Source organism: Dendrobium catenatum, unplaced genomic scaffold, assembly GCF_001605985.2.
Source record: "Dendrobium catenatum unplaced genomic scaffold, ASM160598v2 fragScaff_scaffold_716, whole genome shotgun sequence".
Classification (NCBI taxonomy): Eukaryota; Viridiplantae; Streptophyta; class Magnoliopsida; order Asparagales; family Orchidaceae; genus Dendrobium; species Dendrobium catenatum.
In genome coordinates this window covers 3,208,639-3,226,799 of record NW_021319178.1, presented here as the reverse complement: position 1 = coordinate 3,226,799, position 18,161 = coordinate 3,208,639, and the positions used below count along the sequence as shown (strand labels likewise).

The following is an 18,161-nucleotide window of genomic DNA, read 5'->3' as shown; positions in this document are numbered from 1 at the left end:
ATAATAATAAACTTCTTTAAGATCAACGTTTGACGATTGATAGGCTTCAACTAGTCGTTGGAGCACCATGAGTTCCAAATGTAAAAGAACGTTTTATTGCCAGATTCCTATTAGTGCTAGAATATTGATGGGCTATCAGGCCACCAATGGTTGTCTTGTCATTAATGTCCAGTGGACCTCTGTCAATCGTTTGACTGGTGAGGTGGCGGGGATGGTGATGGGGTTTGGGCAAGGTGTACATTAGCAACCAAATATGGTTAGTTTGTTATAAAAAAAATGGTTTTGGCTGGATGGTGTTGATTTTGGTGATGTGTAAATATGAAGATTAGAGTGTTGGATGTGTAAGTAGGTGTAGCGGCGGCTCGTTGATTAAAACCCATTAATTTCATATAATTTACACGCTTTATTCAAGTCAAATGTGATGCTTAAAGAATCATGCAAACGTTAGCTTGTTTCAAACATTGTTTTCTCATCTTCTTCTTTCTTACGATTGCTATTTCAATTATATATGTCAAACAATACAAGGAACAAATGATCCTATCTCTCGTAACTTTGCCATGTTAAGTTTTGGGTTCCATCACTTTGTTGAATATTGAATATTGGTACTTCCCATTCTCTTCCATGTAGATCTTGTAGTTCTGATTGATCTTGTGGTGAATGATCTAATTTCTATCTTGCATCAATTTTAAACTATCAGTTTCAAATTTTCTGAATTTCTTGATAAATTCCCTCTTTTCTTTTAATTCAAGAAATATTGCATTTGCAGGTATGCGAGTTTAGATCTATTGTGTTCCTTTCATCATATAAAATTGTTGGGATTTGTGTAATATGTAATTTGGTGTTTCACTCTATCATTTTACACAACATTTAATGAGTTGTTGAACGATTGTGTTCATATCATCCTATATCTCAATAATTTCTTGCATTATACCTCCAACATGCATAAATCTAACCCCCAAAAAATCAGGATAGGGCCAAGAAAGCTGATCATCGTAATCATCATACTTCCAATTTTGACCTATATTGCAAATCATAAGCATGTATATTATATCTTGTAAAATCTCTAATTAGGAGCACTTCCTTTTTAAGAGCCATTTATAACTGCAACTTGGATAGAGATAGAAAAGAAAAAAAAAAGAAAATCCCTTGTGATTTTCTTAGTTGAATTATTAAACTGAAAATTCAAACGATCATCATGTGTAGTAGCATTTCAAGCTTCTTCCAATCAAAGTAGATGGCCTACATAAGGTTCCTTTCACTTGATACAGACTTTGAAAAAGCTAACTTTTCATCTTTATCGGTTAATGACTAAGAGGCTCAATTACTTGTCATGTAATTGCTTTGCTTGCTCCCCCTCTAGAAAAACTCGTGCGCACTATTCTAGGCTGAAACATAACTGACTTGTCGTTGAAGGTTTTCTAATAAACAAAAAGAGTTTAGTGAAGAAGTATCATACCAAGCATATGCAAATTCTAGGCTTGAAATAGATGTAATAGAGTTTACTATGGTGCATGAAAGAGAAAGAAAACAAAAAAAAAAAAGGTATACACCAAAATCAGGCAACAACTATTGATGCTTCTGTTTGGGCCTTCCATTATTCATGCCCGTGCATATCAAAACATTTGCTGGTCACAATGCCAAAATAATGCATATTTTTTGAGAACCCAAAAATGAGAAACAAAATTCATTAAAGAAGGATTAATTTTCCTTCATTGTATTCTAAGATTGAAGACAAGTGTTTATAACAAGCTAAAAAGTAATAATGCAGCTAAACCTATAGGTTTAAGTTGGTGATATCATAATAATCTCAAAATGGCCATGCCTGTGAACTTATTTTATAGCAATTTTTTGGAAAATTGACCACAAGGAGCATTTAGTCTTTCTTCCATATTATTCATAATGCAAATCCCTCAGCTACTATTAACCACCTTATTTTCCCCATTGGTCTAGAACTTATAAGCGGAGCACAGATGAGGTTGGGTACTAATCAATGTTCCACAGAGCTTTTAGAAATATCTCATGTATTTGACATCTTTGTCAATTGCATTAAATTTTTATGTGCAATGCAGTCTAACCAGCTCACCAAAAAAGCTTCGCCACATGTTGTACATCAATTGTCTTTTTGCAAGAGATAGAATTTGCTATCTTGAAAAATCTATCTACCTTGATATTTCACCTAAATGTACTGAACTGGAAGACATGGATAAGATTTTTGTCAATTGTTTCCCATGGTGGAATGGATTATGTTGTTCACTCTTTCATACTACTTTTTTTATTTTTCCAATATGCGTTTGACAGGTGTGGTATTGAGAAACTATATATGAGATTGTGATCGAGAGCAGGGCAAATTAGCCTATTTCTTCAACCAAAGAACGGCTTTATGCCATCAAAGTGACTTGCTGCAACCTTAAGCATGCAGCCCTCCTATATGGAGGTTCCTTCATGAACAAAAATAAATGCAAAGGTAGGTTCTTGCAGACAAATGATCATTCTCGAATCAAGCATTCTTTTTTGAGATTGGGAGGTTTACTCATTGAAGCAGTCTAGATGAGTGTATTGAGCGAACTATACATGCATTTAAATCTTTTGCTAAATGGTCTTATCCAATCAAAGCAACTAACTGCTCCCTCAAGCCTGTCGTTCTCACATAAGCCCTTTTATGAAAAATCATAAATGCAAAGGTGGGCTTCTGTAAAATAGGACCATTTTGAATCAGAAAATCTTTAGTTTTTCTGGGAGTTTTACTCATCAAAGCTATGTAGAACTCATCGGATTCTAGATAGCTTGGATTCCAGATTGGTTGGATTGTTGTTTGATGATCTTCTCATACACAATTTCGTAATATGCATGGTATGCAAGATGCATTCTATCCTATTTATGTGTATCAACTGGCTTGCTCTTTACACTTGTATAGCACATATCTTTTCGAGAACAAGTACTATAATTTTGCAATAATTCCAACTCCAAACGTGTCAAATCCTCAACTTATTTTGGAAATAATGATATTTGAGGGGGCATGGTGTTAAAAAAACAAGATGATATTGTTAGCACCATTTTTGGTTCAACCTAGAACATAAACTAGATAAACCTTGAGTCATCACATAGGATCCACCTTGGCCTTATTAGCCTTTGGGTGATGGTAGCTAGGACTTGGAAGCCACAAATCTAGTCCAAGCCTGCTGGCCTCTTGTTCGCTAAGAGAGCCATTAGGTTGCACTGGCCTAGGTATACCATGCATCATTGAACAATATTATGAGTTTTGTGAGTTGCATCGTATTCATTATCATGTATGACATTGTATGCGACAAATGAAATGCTAAGTTGACCAAAGTGTTGTGTAGATTTGTGTGCATGAATTTTGTCATGCGTGTAATTTTTTCTCATATAAAACTTTTTAATCGGGACCTTGTTTCATAAAATAGATCACACTATTTTGTCTAGATCATCAACATGGTCTAAGTGGCTTGTGTGCATCATTTGTGGATGTGGTTTGGTCATGTATTGGAATGATTATTCTTTTTAGATCAAAGAGGATGATTTTGCCCCAATAATTATTTTAAAATTATAAAAAATATTAAAATAGAAACAGTATTTTATTATTATCCTGAATCCAAAATTTAGTTTTAAATAAAATTTGAGCTCAAATTCGAAATCAAATTTGCAATTTGAGTTAACGTTAATCAAAATGAAATAAAATTACAGTTTTCCCAAAAATCAGCACCTCACTATCTTTGGTATGATTTTCTCATATCTTGTTGTAATTATATGTTTTCGGAGTTGAAAAAGAAATAAAATTCTCTACAACATTCTTGTTTTCCACTTCAACCAATTTCCACGAGATAGGTCTCAATTTTTCAAGAAACGTAAATGAAAAATCTAAATTTAGAATTTGTTTCATTATTTTTGAGTCTTTCTCATTCCTTGTTAGAATCTTTTGATATTAATATCATTAAAAAGCTAACAAAAATTCTCTACAACTTTCTTGTTTTCATTTAGCTCGATTCTGACACAATCAATTGCAATTTTTTCTGCTAAATGATAAAAATTAAAAAAATTATATATATATATTTATATATCCTCTTCCAAGAAGTCATAATTACAATTCTCATGGTGAATGCTAAAGGAAACTGTTACGAAGGTTCTGTTTGTACAGCAATTAAAGAATCAAATGAGAATTGCAAGATGGCACTATGAATTTTCCCAAGTAGGGTGGTGGCTTTGGGCGATTGATGATGGAAATACCTACAATAAGAACATGAAGGGGTCAATTTATTAAACTTGAATTGGATAAAAAAGAGAATAAAAAAAACATGAAGGGGTTGGAAGTACACTAATTAGACATTAGCACATGAATTCTTCCATTCTTATTTCACCAGATAAATGAAGTTAAATTCAGGGGAAGTCATTGGTTATATTTATTTAGTTCTTGACATTTTCCTTTTCGGGATAATTTAGTTGCTTTTTGTTAGAAAATATGATTTAGCAAAGGATGAATTTCTCAGATTTCGTCAGTTGGTAATATGTAATTTGAAACCAACTTCAGTTTAAACTCCACAAACCATTTATAAGTGATGATTTTGTTTCATATAAAATGAGGAGCTCAATCAATAGCAGATAGCTTTTGGATTGACAGCTGGTTGTCGAAAGTCCCATGCTCGACTTTTGGTGGGCTGGAGGAATGACAAATGGTGAATTGAATGGAAAAAATGCTTTTATGCATCTAATTGCTTCTAAGAATCATGATTTGAATTTCATAATAAGATTACTTTCTGGTAAGCAAAGTGATTTGTTTTTAAATTTGCAACATCTCAAAGTGCATGCTTTGTAGTTCGTTGTAGATTTTGTTTTGTATCCAACAACATGATTAATTTTCTCTCACTAACAAGGAATATGGAAGCTGCACTTACCTTTAATTTTTTTGTTACTAAGTAGATCCTAATTGTAGAAATTACTTTTGTTTATTTATTCCATATATTATATTAATCTTTCTTTCTAATTTCAGGTTGTTCGAGACCCACGATTTGAATCTCTATGTGGAAACCTTGATACTGAACGGTATAATTCATACTATTCTTATTCTCATTTTTCCCTGGCAACATGGCATTTTGTTTTACTTGGAGATTTTCCATTTATGTTTGGTTGGTTTTCTAGAATATCACATATTTTATCTTGCTTGGTTGAAGCTTTATTAATTGTTTTGGCAATACCTTATTTGGGTTAGTTTTGGAGCGTTGAAATTGCATTATTGCCTTGCTTTTATGTGGTATATCTCAGCTGGAGTAATGGCAACCCTTTCTAACAAAACACTGAAAATCTGTTGATGCATGTCAAATAACAAATGGAATTTTTTATTAAAGAGTGGGACTAGGAGAGTTTAGCACATTGTTTTTATAATTGTTTTGCAAGTTGTTCTAGACGTGAAACACGTCTTCAAGTTTGATACTTTTACTTGCATGTTCTATGAGTGCTGTTAAAATGTTTATCTTAAGTGATCAAATCAGTGTATAACCATGCAAACTGTACGTATCAAAAGAATGGATCTTTTAACACTCTAAATTGTATCTCTCTCTGGATGCTTCTTTTTTTTTTTGAATTTTGCATTCTGAATTTATATTTTTTACATGATTTGTTCCTTTTAACTTCATACTGTATCTGTGAAGCCTTTTTAGTAGATCTGTATATCAATGTTTTGCAGGAGTTTTAAACATAATGAGACGAGGTATATAAATTTTGCTTTTTGTTAGTATTCAATTTTAATGTGTGTTTAGTCATTTCTAAGCTGACAAATAAACATTTCATAGCCAGTCTGTAGCTTAGGTAAATCTAGAAATGACTGGCACTGATTGACAGCTTTCTTTGCATAAATTGGCCATCAGCAGGTTACTTTATTGTGAATGTCTAATTAGAACAGAAAAACATCAAAATAGTCTCCAAATTATTATTATGTGGTCAATTTAGTCCATGGTATCATGCTGCTTCAATTTAATCCTTCGATTATACAAATTCGATTCAAAATGATCCCTCATTTTGTAATTGTGATATAGAATTGATCCTAATTTAGTCCATCAACTATATAAAATTGGTTCCAATTTAATCTCAAATGGATCATTTTGAATCAATTTTGTATAGTCAAGAAGCTAAATTGCAACAATATATGAATAATCGGTGGACTATTTTGAAATTTACTCATTATAAAAATGTTGGGAAGCGGTGTCGAACTTCTGATTAATGACAATATATTGCAGAAGCCATAAGGGATTTCATTTCCTATAGGGTATGTTTTTATATTCAGTAACATAGAGCTTTTTAATGAAAATCTTCATAACGTTGATTTATTTAGTTTATATTTATCTTCCGGTACTCCCTTCCAATGTTTTTTTACCAATCTTTTCACCTGCGCATGCTATTGATATATTTTTTCCTTTAATACTAATAAAAATGGGTGCAAAGCTGCTTCCATAATTGAAGCCATTAGACATTATTTTGTTTGTATTGATATCTCTCAACTCAGAATTGAAATGGGAGAGACACGATACATAAATTGATGTTGTAAAATTTTAGCCAATATTTAAGATGAATAATTGAAACAATTAGTTTAGATGGAAAGACACTTCTTCCTCAGCAAAGTTGGTAGAAAATTTGTTAAAGAATTTATTTTTCTAAATGGATTAAGATATTTTGTGATCAAGCACGATATATAAAATAATATATTATCTTGAAAGACAAAATATTATTTCGTTATGGACTCAATAACAAAACTCACAATTTTAATTTTAAAAGAATTTTTTTCTATTCAATATTTGGTTGAATATGATTTATTTTATTCTAGAGTATAGATGCCCCATAAGGGCAAACCCTTATGATTAATTACATCTCAAATATTTTTTACTTGAGAATACTTTTAAATTTTAATTAAACTGATGGTTTTCTTTTGAGGATCATCAAAATATTGGCTAATCTTATCATTTTGAAAATTTATGAAATTTTTACTCAAAGATTTGGTCTTTGAGGATTTTAAGGATGATAAAATCAACTTTAAATCAGATTTTTGAATAGAGTTAAGGAAGGAAAATGAGAATGTAGGAGTAGTTAATTATGAGAAAACTTAGGGTGCGCAAACTATCATATATTGGACTTTATATTTTAAAATCAGTTTTTTATTTAAAATGGTAAATTTAACTTAGAATGTTGGGGCTTATATTCTAATAACACACATTGGAGAAAATGCTTTGAAGGCCAGAGCTTATGAAGTGATTGAAGTCAACAACAACTTCATATTCTAGAACTAAGGTAATGATTACTGAGGGATATTATGTCGAACCTAAGTCTAGCGCAGTGCAAGGGACTTACAAACTACATCTCATATGAGACATAATTGGCCCGACCTATGGATTTATTTCCCTACTTGAAAAGGGTTGCCAGCTAAACCCACATAATTGCTTTTAAAATCATGTAGTCTGGTCTTAATGCATGTGAAGAGCAGATAAAACTATTTTGCTTAGAAAAATTTGCATGGTTCTTTCCAAGGAGCCAATATTTCAAAAACTAAAATGATCATATAGGGCTAAGTATGTCTCCTGTAAAAAGCCTTCACTTAAGGAACATATAATAAAAATTTTCATTTTTTTGAGTCAGCATTGTGCATATCTACATGGTTAGGCATCTTGGCTCTAAAACCAAGTTATAACTCCTATCTAATAAGATAGTCATCCCCTACTCTTCATATACATTAAGACTGGATTACATGATTTTAAAAATGATTATGCGGGTTTAGATAATAACCATTTTTAGTTAGGGCAATATATCCGGAGGTTAGGCTGACTTTGTCTCTTGTGAGGTGTAGTTTGTAAGTTCATTGTGTTTATGTTAGACTTAAGTTCATGGCACTACCCCTCAGTAGTCTTCATCTTAGTTTTATGATTCGAGGTTATTGTTGACTTCATTCACTTCATATGACCTTCTAGACATTTACTCAAATATTTGTTGTTAGAATAAAAGCCACAATATTATAAGTTAAATTGATCAACTTAAACAAAAATTTGATTTTAAAATATAAAACCTAATATATAGCACTTCTGAGTTGTTTCAGAATCAAGTGCTCATACGTTCCAATTTTCTTTCTTGGCTCTCATTTAAAAATCTGATTTAAAGTTGATCTTATCGTTCTTGAAATTTCCAAAGACCAAATATTTGAATAAGAATTTTATAAAATTTTAAAATGATAAGATTAGCCAATGTTTTGATACTTTAAAAAAGAAACCACTAGTTTAATCAAAGTGTTTTCAAATAATAAATGTTTCAGATGTAATTGCCCCTATGGGGCATCTGTATCCAGAATAAAATAAACTCTATTCAACCAAATATTGAATAGGGAAAATCTCTGTTAAAATTAAAATTGTGAATTTTGTTTTAGAGTTCATATCAAAATAATATTTTTGTCATTCGAGATAATATATTATGTTCTATGCCATACTCGATCACAAAATATCTCAATCCGTTTAGGATGGCAAAATTTCTCTAAAACCCACTCTATTATGTACAAATTACATTCTTTTATAAAAACCTAATTCAAAACCCAAGTTCAAGTTCTTAGAATTAATAATGTGAAATAATATTTCCATGTCATTATTGGAGGATATCTCTAACAACAAAATTTTCACCAAACTTTTCGTATCAATATTATTGTACAAATTGTGAGCAGAAAGAAAAAAATAAATACTTTCTTGAGATTGTTAATAATGTTCTAAAATATTATTGGTGGAATCCTAAAAATTAAAGCTCCTTGTCAAACTTTCTCCCAGTAATATCGCTAATGTTGAGTTATAACCAACATTCCTCCTAAAGTGTTTGGTTACTCTACTTTTGTCCATATTCCTCTTTATCAGAGAAGCTAATTAGGCCCGAAGACATTAAATTTTATTATTATTTGTTACTCTCATCTCTGACAATGTTACAATTGTTTTTCTTCTTTGAAAATCAATCTGTCTTAAAACTAGCATTCAAGGGGAAAGCATTGGTGCTCGCTTTATGAATATGAGTTTTGCTATAATAAAAATCTTGTTGTATTGGTTTGCCAACCAACTCCTCTTTCAAACCTACTTGAATCACATCCATTTGAATCTCACTCCTTCAAATATCTAGAAGGGTGAATATCCCATATAATAAGCAATGTGTAAATGCATTATCTATTCTAGATGATAGAAAAAATCAATTGACATGGTAGAGCAAAGCATTTCTCTTGATCCAAAATCAAAATTTGACCCGATTCTTGACATCACTTCACAAGGATACGATAATATTGATTCTGAGGATGATTTAAACATTCCTATGACTGCTTTCAAGTAAAAACACATGAATTTGTGCCAAATGCTCGATTAATCATTATATTTCCTATGACAAATTACCTCCCAAGTCTATACCCATACTACAAATCTTTTAATCTTTGAAATTCCAAATTGTATTCAAGAAGTTTTAAATGCACTTGAATGGATAGCTATGATGCACGGAGACGGTCACGACGACACGGACATGACACGGTTTTTTTTTTTAATATAGGAAACGAGTACGGCACTGACACGACATTACATATTAGCACGACGTGTCTTGTGTCTATAAGCAAATATAAGCAAATAATTACTTACTACAACATAATGCATTCAAGCTTCAACTAATAGAATTAGCTTCAGAGGTTTGTTTTTTGCCTTCAATATCATTATCATTGAATATCATTGCTTCTAACTCTGGTTCATCAAGAGAAAGATTTGCATAGTTCATTGGATATCATTTAATCAAAGTTGGTTCTTCTTTATATATGTTTACTTCTCTAGTTCGCTAGATCTCTACCATAATATTTTTTTATCCTCTAATCTAAATCATAAAAAAATGTATCTATTTACTTCTATACTCTCTAGTTCTCTAGTCATCTCTCATAATAGTTCATTGGATATCATATTATTTATAATTAAAATAATTTTATCATAAAAAATTAGGACATGCGTGTCCCAGCCATGTCTGAAATGTGTCTCAGCCGTGTCCGAAACGTGTCACAGCCGTGCAGGTTAAATTTAAACATTATTTTAATTGGACACATGTCTGCCGTGTCGGACACGTGTCCCAGCCGTGTCGGACACATGTCTGTGTCTGACACGTGTCCGACCCTGCATTATATCTTCAAGAGGCGTGTCAGTGCATCATAGATAGATAGTTATATTTCATGAATTCATGAAGAAATTCACGTCCTTCAAAGAAATGGTCAAATCTACTTAAAGGGAAAGATGTTTTTGGGTGTGAAATATGAAGTAGATGGAAGTGTTGATGATGCGGACATCGGTACGAAGATTCAGGAGGCGTCGTAAATCGACGACTAATTTAAATCTTCAATTATGAGTTATTTTTCTGAATTTTAGTTCTTATTTGATGTATTTCCTGTTTTACCCCTAGGTTGGTTTATATGAGTGTTGTGGCCTAAGGGACAATTTTGAATTTTGAGTTTTCTTATGTTGTAGCCTATATATAGGGCCTTAAGCTATTGTAATAGAGAGGGATTATTGATATTAAAAATTTGTGTTCAACACTTGTGTTCTTTTGAGAGGACGATAGTGAGATTCCTATGGGAAGGAATCGGAGTTTCCACCAGCCGCAGGATGGGTCCGGGCTCGTGGCGTGAAGTCCCTTGGAGAAGGGCAAAGCATCACCCGTTAGTCTTTGGAAGGGTCCAAGACTCACGGTTGTTTTTTTTTTTATCTTCTATCTTTGTTTTGTTTTGTTCCTTCTTATTTCCTAGCCGTTGTCGTCATCCTCTACCTACGTCCACCATCGTCGTCTCCATTTCCGCCTTAAGCCGCCGGCCATCTCACCAGAAAATTTTCCAAGCCGCCGGCTCATCCCTACTTCTCCGTCTCCGTGAAATTTCCTATTTAGGTTGATGATTTAATTGGGATGATCAAAGATTTCAAATCCTTTTGAATTTGAATTTGAAATCTTTCCTAATTGGGTTTGATCCATATTTGGAAGGTTTTAACTCTCTAATTCAAAATTCAAATTTGCATTAGGAGTTGAATCCCCCCTTAATTTCCTCCATTTAATCAAGGAATTAATCGCAGCTTTAAATCTGAAATTCAATTTTAGATTTAAGAATTAATTCCCTTAAGCAATTGGGGCCCACTTATTTGAAATCAAACCCCTCTCCCTCCCTCTCTCCTAGGCCGGTCCCTCTTCCTCCTTTGCCAAATTAAGAGCCAATGAATGCTCCTAATTAACTCCCTCATTTACTCAAAATTTTCCCTCCACAAGTCCCTCATTTCAAATTCAAAACATTGTGAATTTTGAAATCTTTCATAAATTAGCGAATCTATTTTAGGAAAGTTTCTTAAGTTATCAATATTTGAATTCAAATTCAAATAGAGTTAATTAATTTCCTAAGTCTAAAACTATTTTAGGCAAGCTTGTACACATGGCACCAAATCCCAATTTCCCCATGATATTGCCGCTAGCCCCCTTCAATAGCCTAGCAATTTCCATTTAATTGTTTCCTAATTCTTAGTCCCTCCTTTGGAAATAATTACAATTCCTGTAACTCTTACCTGGCCGAAATTCTCATTCATATCTTGGCTCTAAATTATTTCCTAATACTAGAGGTTGGATTTAGGAAACATGAGCTCACCCCCTCTCAATCCCGCCGACCCCCTCTCCCTGTCACCGCCCCTACTCACTCCTAATTGCATTAGTTAAGCTCTCTCTTCCAAAACCTGTAAAGGAAGTTTGTTCTCAGCTTTCTATTCACAACCAAGGCTAGACTCCTCCTCAAGTTCTATACGTCCTAGCCCACTAAAATCTGAGAACTCCTCTCAGTTTTTTTTTTTGGTTGAAAATCTGAAATTGTTTTCAGATTATAGGAGAGGAGGTTTGGAGCTTGCAACCTCTCTCCTACCAAGAGAAAATCTGAGATTCTTCGCAGGTTTTGGGCAAAGAAATCAAAATTTCCTTCAGATTTTGGAGAAGAGATCCTCTTCCTAGCAAAGCCTCCTACCCATTCTACATCAGTTGACCAATGCAAAGTAATACTTTGGCAAATGGTTTCACTCAAACATATGGTATTGATTATCAATAAATATTTTCTCTTTTTGTTAAGATGAACACTATCAGATTAATTTCTCTCTAGCTGCAAATTTAGATTGACCACTTTTTCGATTAGATGAAAATATGTTTTCCTAAATGGGTACCTAGAAGATGAAATACATGTGACAATAACTCTTTGATTTGAGAGTAACAACAATACGAACCAAGCTTGCAAACTCGAGAAATCCTTATATGGCTTAAAACAATCATCTAGAGCTTGGTTTGATAGATTCATCGTGGTATTTAAAAGGCATGGCTACTCTCAAGAACAATTTGACCACACTTTATTTTCCAATTAATATTTGAAGGTAAAATTTTTGCTTGATTGTATATGTTTTTGACTTCATCTTGCCAATGGACCATAAATAAGAGATAAATAAGTTGAAATGTATCATTGCTAAGAATTTGAAATCAAAGATCTTGGCTTATTAGAATATTTCTTTGGCATAGAAATAATAAGATCAACAACAACAACAACAACATCAATTTTTATAACAAATCTTCTTGTTTTTAATCTTTTCTTGCACAATTGGATTCCACCACCAACTATTTTTACTATTAGAAGCTTTTCCCTTTGATACTCCAAGCACATCTTTTGCAAAGAAAAGGAATGTTTGTCTCGCAATAGAAATAAACCTTGGGCTTACTAAAGGAAACTAGTATGCTTGGATATAAATCAGCAAACACTTCTATGGATCCAATAAATAAAATTGAGACTAAGGAATTTAACTCGTAATTGACTAAGGAAGATACCAACGGTTAGTAGGGAAACATATTTATCTATCTTATATAAGACATGATATTTATTTTTCTGTTAATATTATTTTTTGAATTAACCCACAAGGGAGTACCTTGATACAATATATGGGATATTATCTCAAAAAGGCACTTGAAAAAGGGTTATTTTTCAAAAAATTGGATTGAAGTAAGTATTAAAATCTTTTTCGATGCTGACTTGGTTGTATCAATAACAAATTGAAAATCCACTTCTGATTATTGTTCATTTATGCGGGATGTTTAGCATTTGGAGAAACAAGAAGCAGTCTGTGGCTGCTTAAAGCAAATGCTCAAGTAGAATTCATGGCCATGATCCATGAGATTTCTGAAGTTATGTGGTTTAAACGTCTTTGCAAGTTATTATATTTATTTAATTGAATATTATTCTAGAAAGATGTAATTATTTTTTTTTGAAACACATGGATGAAGCATTTTGGAAATTCAAGGAATGAAAATAATTTGTTGAAACTCAAATTTGCTTGATAGTAAATAAGCTGAGGATTAACAATGAGCTTGAATTTTGTGCTGATGAATTAACTAAATTTGCAAAGTTTATGTGATATCAAAACATTATATATCAAGAATGGTTCAACTATATAATTGTTGGCACAGAGGTTCAAGAGGACAATTCTTGAAAGATAAGTTGTATGCTAAGTATTGTAGGGTTGTCTTAGACTGAATTGATTAGCATTAGTCTACTTCATCATTAATTGCCCATCCTAAACTATTGGTTTAAGAACTGCTGTAGAAGCTCGGAGTGGAAGACTAATTAATTAATCCATAATGTAGAGCTTCTGTTGAAATCAAGAAAGACAAGCTTGAGCCATGTGCAGTGAAATGTATTTTTATGGACTACCCTGAGGAGTAAAGGGTATAAGTTATAATGCTTTGAGCCAAGATTTATAAAGCATGATCAATAGGGAAGTTGTGTTCAATGAACATCAAGTTGCTAAAATTATTTCATCAAATAATGCTCATAACAAACTAATTGATGCTAAAGAGGCAATGGAGCTTGAGGTGGAGCAACCAAGCAAAGAGAATTATGATGTCCAAAATCAAGAGTTGGCCGAATCACATTCTAAAGAACTTGAACAACAAACTATTGAACAAAAGCAAAGAACTTATGGCTGGGCAAGAGATAGACCTCGACATCAATTAAAAAACCACAAAGGTATAGACATGTTGATCGAATAGCTGTGCTTTTTTACAAATTTGATGGATTAAGATGAGTCAAAATCCTACAAAGAAGCCATGAAGAGTGATGAAAAAGTCCATGGCAACAAGCTATGCAAGAAGTAATGTTGTCATCAAAGCAAAAAAAATTCTCGGGGATTGGTGGACACAACAAAATTCTAAAAAGTAATTAGTTGCAAGTGGTTACTGAGAAAGGAGAAATGTTGTGCTAAATCTATAGATTCAAAGCAAGACTAGTTCTAAGAAGCTTTTCATAAGATGTGGACTAAAATAAAGCATTCTCTCCAGTTGTAAGGCACACATTTATCAGTATCTTGCTTGCCATAACTTATAAGTGCTCAATTCGAAAAGAAGCTGGAGCAAATAGATGGGAATTGATGAGCACACCGAAGTGCTAAAAAAATAATTAGTTGCAAATGGCTGTTGAGAAATGAGGAATGTTGTAGTAAATCTAGAGGAGTTAGATTCAAAGCTAGATTAGTTCTAAGACGCTTTTCATAATGTGTGGACTACAATAAAATATTCTTGTAAGTTGTGAGGCACATATTGATCAGGATCTTGCTTGCCATAAGTGCTCAACTCAAAATGAAGCTTGAGCATATAGATGTGAAGATGACATTTTTTCATGGACAATTGAAAGAACTATATATATGAAGCAACTCGATGGTTTTTTGAAATGAGAGTTGAAAATCAGGCACATTCTCTCAAAATATTATTGCATGAGCTTAAGTAATCATCCAGAATACAGAATATTACGCTTTATGATTACATGTTGAAGATTAGTTTTAAAAGAAGTGATTATAATTCATGCATTTATTATAAAAATAATGTAGTTTTAAAAATAGTTTTTCTCCTTTTGTATGTCATTTATATGTTTATTTCCCGGTGAAAGCATGGTGAAAATATCAAAAGATAAAAGAATACTTCAGGCCAAGGTTTAAATGAAAGATTAGGTCCTACAAAAAGATTCTTGAAATAGAGGTTAATAGAACCAAATTTGCCATCAAGATATGAAGCTAAGCAAGCATTAGTTGCCATCAAATTATGATGAGATGTACATGTTGCGGGCATCTTATTAAAATGCAATTAAAAGCATTATGTATGCGTGGTTTGCAAAAAAACTCAATTTGGCTCATGATCTGACTGGGGTTAGCAAGTATATTGCTGATCTAGGCAGGAATCATTTAAAGGCAGTGATATAGTTTCTAAGGTATTTTAATGGAACATATGAATTGGGCTTGAGATATGCATGTGCAACTCTAGATGAAGAGATAGTTGAAGGGTATGTAGATTCTTATTTTGCTTTAAACGTGGGCACTATAAATCATTGTTGGTTTTGTATTTTATGTCTTTGAAAATACAGTTAGTGGAAAATTTTGTCTGCAGTTTCAAGTTTGTGGTAGCTCTATCTAGCATTGAATCAGAATATATAGCTGTGTCTGAAGTTGGGAAGAAGGCCCTATGGATAAAAGGGTTGATGTCTGAGCTACTCAATGAAAATATTTTATATTTAATGCTTATTTGCTATGACAATCTAGGTGCTGTATGCTTGTCCAAAAATCATGTTAATCATGAATGAGCAAAGCATGCAGACGTAGACTTTCATTTCATCAGGGATGTGGTGATCAAAGAATTGGTGAAGATCATAAAGATTTCAATTGATCATAATTTTGTGGGCAAGCTAACAAAGACATTGCCTACTATCAAATTTGACTTATGTTTGAAGATGTTAACTGTGGCTCTATGTTGAGTAAATTTGATATATTATCAAGGTAGAGATTGTTGATATGTTTTTATATCTCGTTATGAGTGTTTGCTTGTTTGTAACTAACCCAATTTATTTCTCTTTTGACTGCTATAAATTAGTTAAGTTTCTTGCATTATATAGCATTTCTGAAGCCTTGGATATGGATTCTATAAGATCTCTAAGATATCATGTTTGTAAACACACTATTTTGAATTCAAATCCTACAAAATTTCCTCTTTGCTTTCTTTCCCTCTCCCACTTTTCCTCTTATGTTTCCCATGGCTCGGGGAGAAAGCCTACAGTAGTTTTGCTGTTGTCCGTCTGTCCGTTTTCTCTTGTGGCTGCTGTCCTTCCTGATTCTATTTCTGCTGCATTGGATGAAGGAGGCTGAAGACCTGCTGCAGGTTTCAGATCACCTGTTGCTGTCCAAAACTGTGGAGGAATGAACCGCTAAAGAAGGCTGGAAACAAGTTGTCTAGAACTGCAGGAAAACTGATTTCAGTGGAGGAAGGTATTGTAAAGATTGGAGTAGTGTGTTTCAAGAACCTGAATCTTGAGAAAGAACAAGGCTAATTTAAGTGGAGAAATGTTGATTTTAGCGAGGATTTCAATCAAGAAGTGCTATTTGGAGTGTGATTCATGTTGAATGGTTTCTAACTTTCTTGGGAATGTTTACTTGAAAATATTTAGAGCGGTAGATTATAACTCAATGAAGTCTTTGAAACAGTTCTCTTGTGAGTTCTGATATCTTAAGTTCAAATGCTAGAACTTGCACTTGCGTTATTTGTTCGATCTCTGAATTCAACTTGTAATGTGGGATTGCGTATTAACCCTTAGCTTGATGCATTTGTAAGTTAAAAAACATGCATTACTTTAATGACCACTTTAATAAGTGCAGGGTTTTTGATGTAAAATATAGTTTTATCCGTTATCTTCTTACATGGTTGAGAGGGATTTAATTTCTTATTTCCAGGTTGATTACCTTTTGCTTCTGTGATATTTTGGGAAACCATTCATTTATCTATTTCTCTCGAGAAAGGTGTCCTATAAGATAGATGCATGCATTTTTTATTATTCTGTTTCCATCATTAGCGTCAGTGATGTTCAAACAAACATATGGTTCTGCTAAATCACATAGTTTTGAAACGTATAGTACAAACATGAAGCATATTCCAACTCTAATGTGAAATGGAAGACAACGCCCCATTTTAGAAAGTCAGTTGCCAAATGATTTCTCGCTATTATAAATTTGCGAAGGAAATTGCTAGTTTGCCACTTACGTGGCCGATTATGCCTTATTCTGTGATGATGAAATATTTTTTTACCTGGTTAATATGATTAATAATAGATTTTCTTATATTTAAGTTGCGTTTTCTTAATTTCCTTAATATGTCATGTCATTTTGCAGTTGTTGCTCCTGTAGCTTTCAAATTTGATTCATTTGCCATGTATTCTGTAGTACTCACTTGGCTTGTATTTGTAGCTGTTTTAGTTCTCTTATGATGTTTTCATTTTAGCCAACTATTTTTTGGAATTATGTGGTTTAAGTACTGCATTTTTTAAAAGATTCATTTTTTTTTCTGGTTTTATTTTCACGACAAAGCTACTGTCTTCTGCTTTGACCATTGATTAAAAATAATAACTACAAAAGGTAGCCTTAGTTGTTTCCATCTTTGCAAATCAAATTAACCTTTTTGAATGATGTCTGATAGGGACGTGTTTTACTGTTGTCCTATATGCCAGGTTCAGGAATAGATATTCTTTCTTGTATGAGGTTGAGCTTCCTGCAGAGAAAGCGGTGAATGTCATTCTTTACATAGACCTTCTTGGCTGACTTGTTGTAGTGATTTTCTTGCTAATTTTTTTTTATTCTAACGTTAATTTTTTACTGAAAGCATGCAGAAACTTCAGAAATTGATTAAGAAATCCAAGGACCCAAATATCATTGAAGATTTGAAAAATCACATCTCTTGGATTGTAAGTACTATATATATCCCGGCTTCCACAACCTCCAACCCAATCCACATTCAGATACATGCACTTGAATCATATACTAGAAATTAATCATTTCTTCACAAGAAAACGTTTAGTTTGTCTTGTGCTATTTGTGAAGACTATTATTATGAATTTAAATGGCCTAAACAAGAAAAGTATCATGGATTCATTCCTCTCGGAAATTAGTGAACAGTTTGTTTGATACTCAATTTCCTTCATGAAAAAAATCTAGCTTTCCTTAAACTTTTGATTGAAAATCTACATTGTGAATTCCTTGGTCACAAATCTAAATTTCCTGCTCTTCATGAACTTTGCCAGCACTTTGGTCATT

At 32.8% G+C, this 18,161-nt stretch overlaps 1 protein-coding gene across 1 annotated transcript in view; it reads left to right on the top strand.

Annotated features, from left to right (window-relative positions):
• LOC110096707 (rRNA biogenesis protein rrp36) overlaps positions 1-17,828 on the top strand; it is a 32,029-nt gene extending 14,201 nt beyond the window's left edge. The window contains exons 5-7 of the mRNA XM_028696029.1: positions 5,003-5,055; positions 17,579-17,633; positions 17,731-17,828. Of these exons, the coding sequence (XP_028551862.1) occupies positions 5,003-5,055; positions 17,579-17,633; positions 17,731-17,757 (135 nt within the window). The 3' untranslated portion in view covers positions 17,758-17,828. The remainder of the gene's footprint in view (positions 1-5,002; positions 5,056-17,578; positions 17,634-17,730) is intronic.
• Positions 17,829-18,161: the final 333 nt, after the last annotated feature.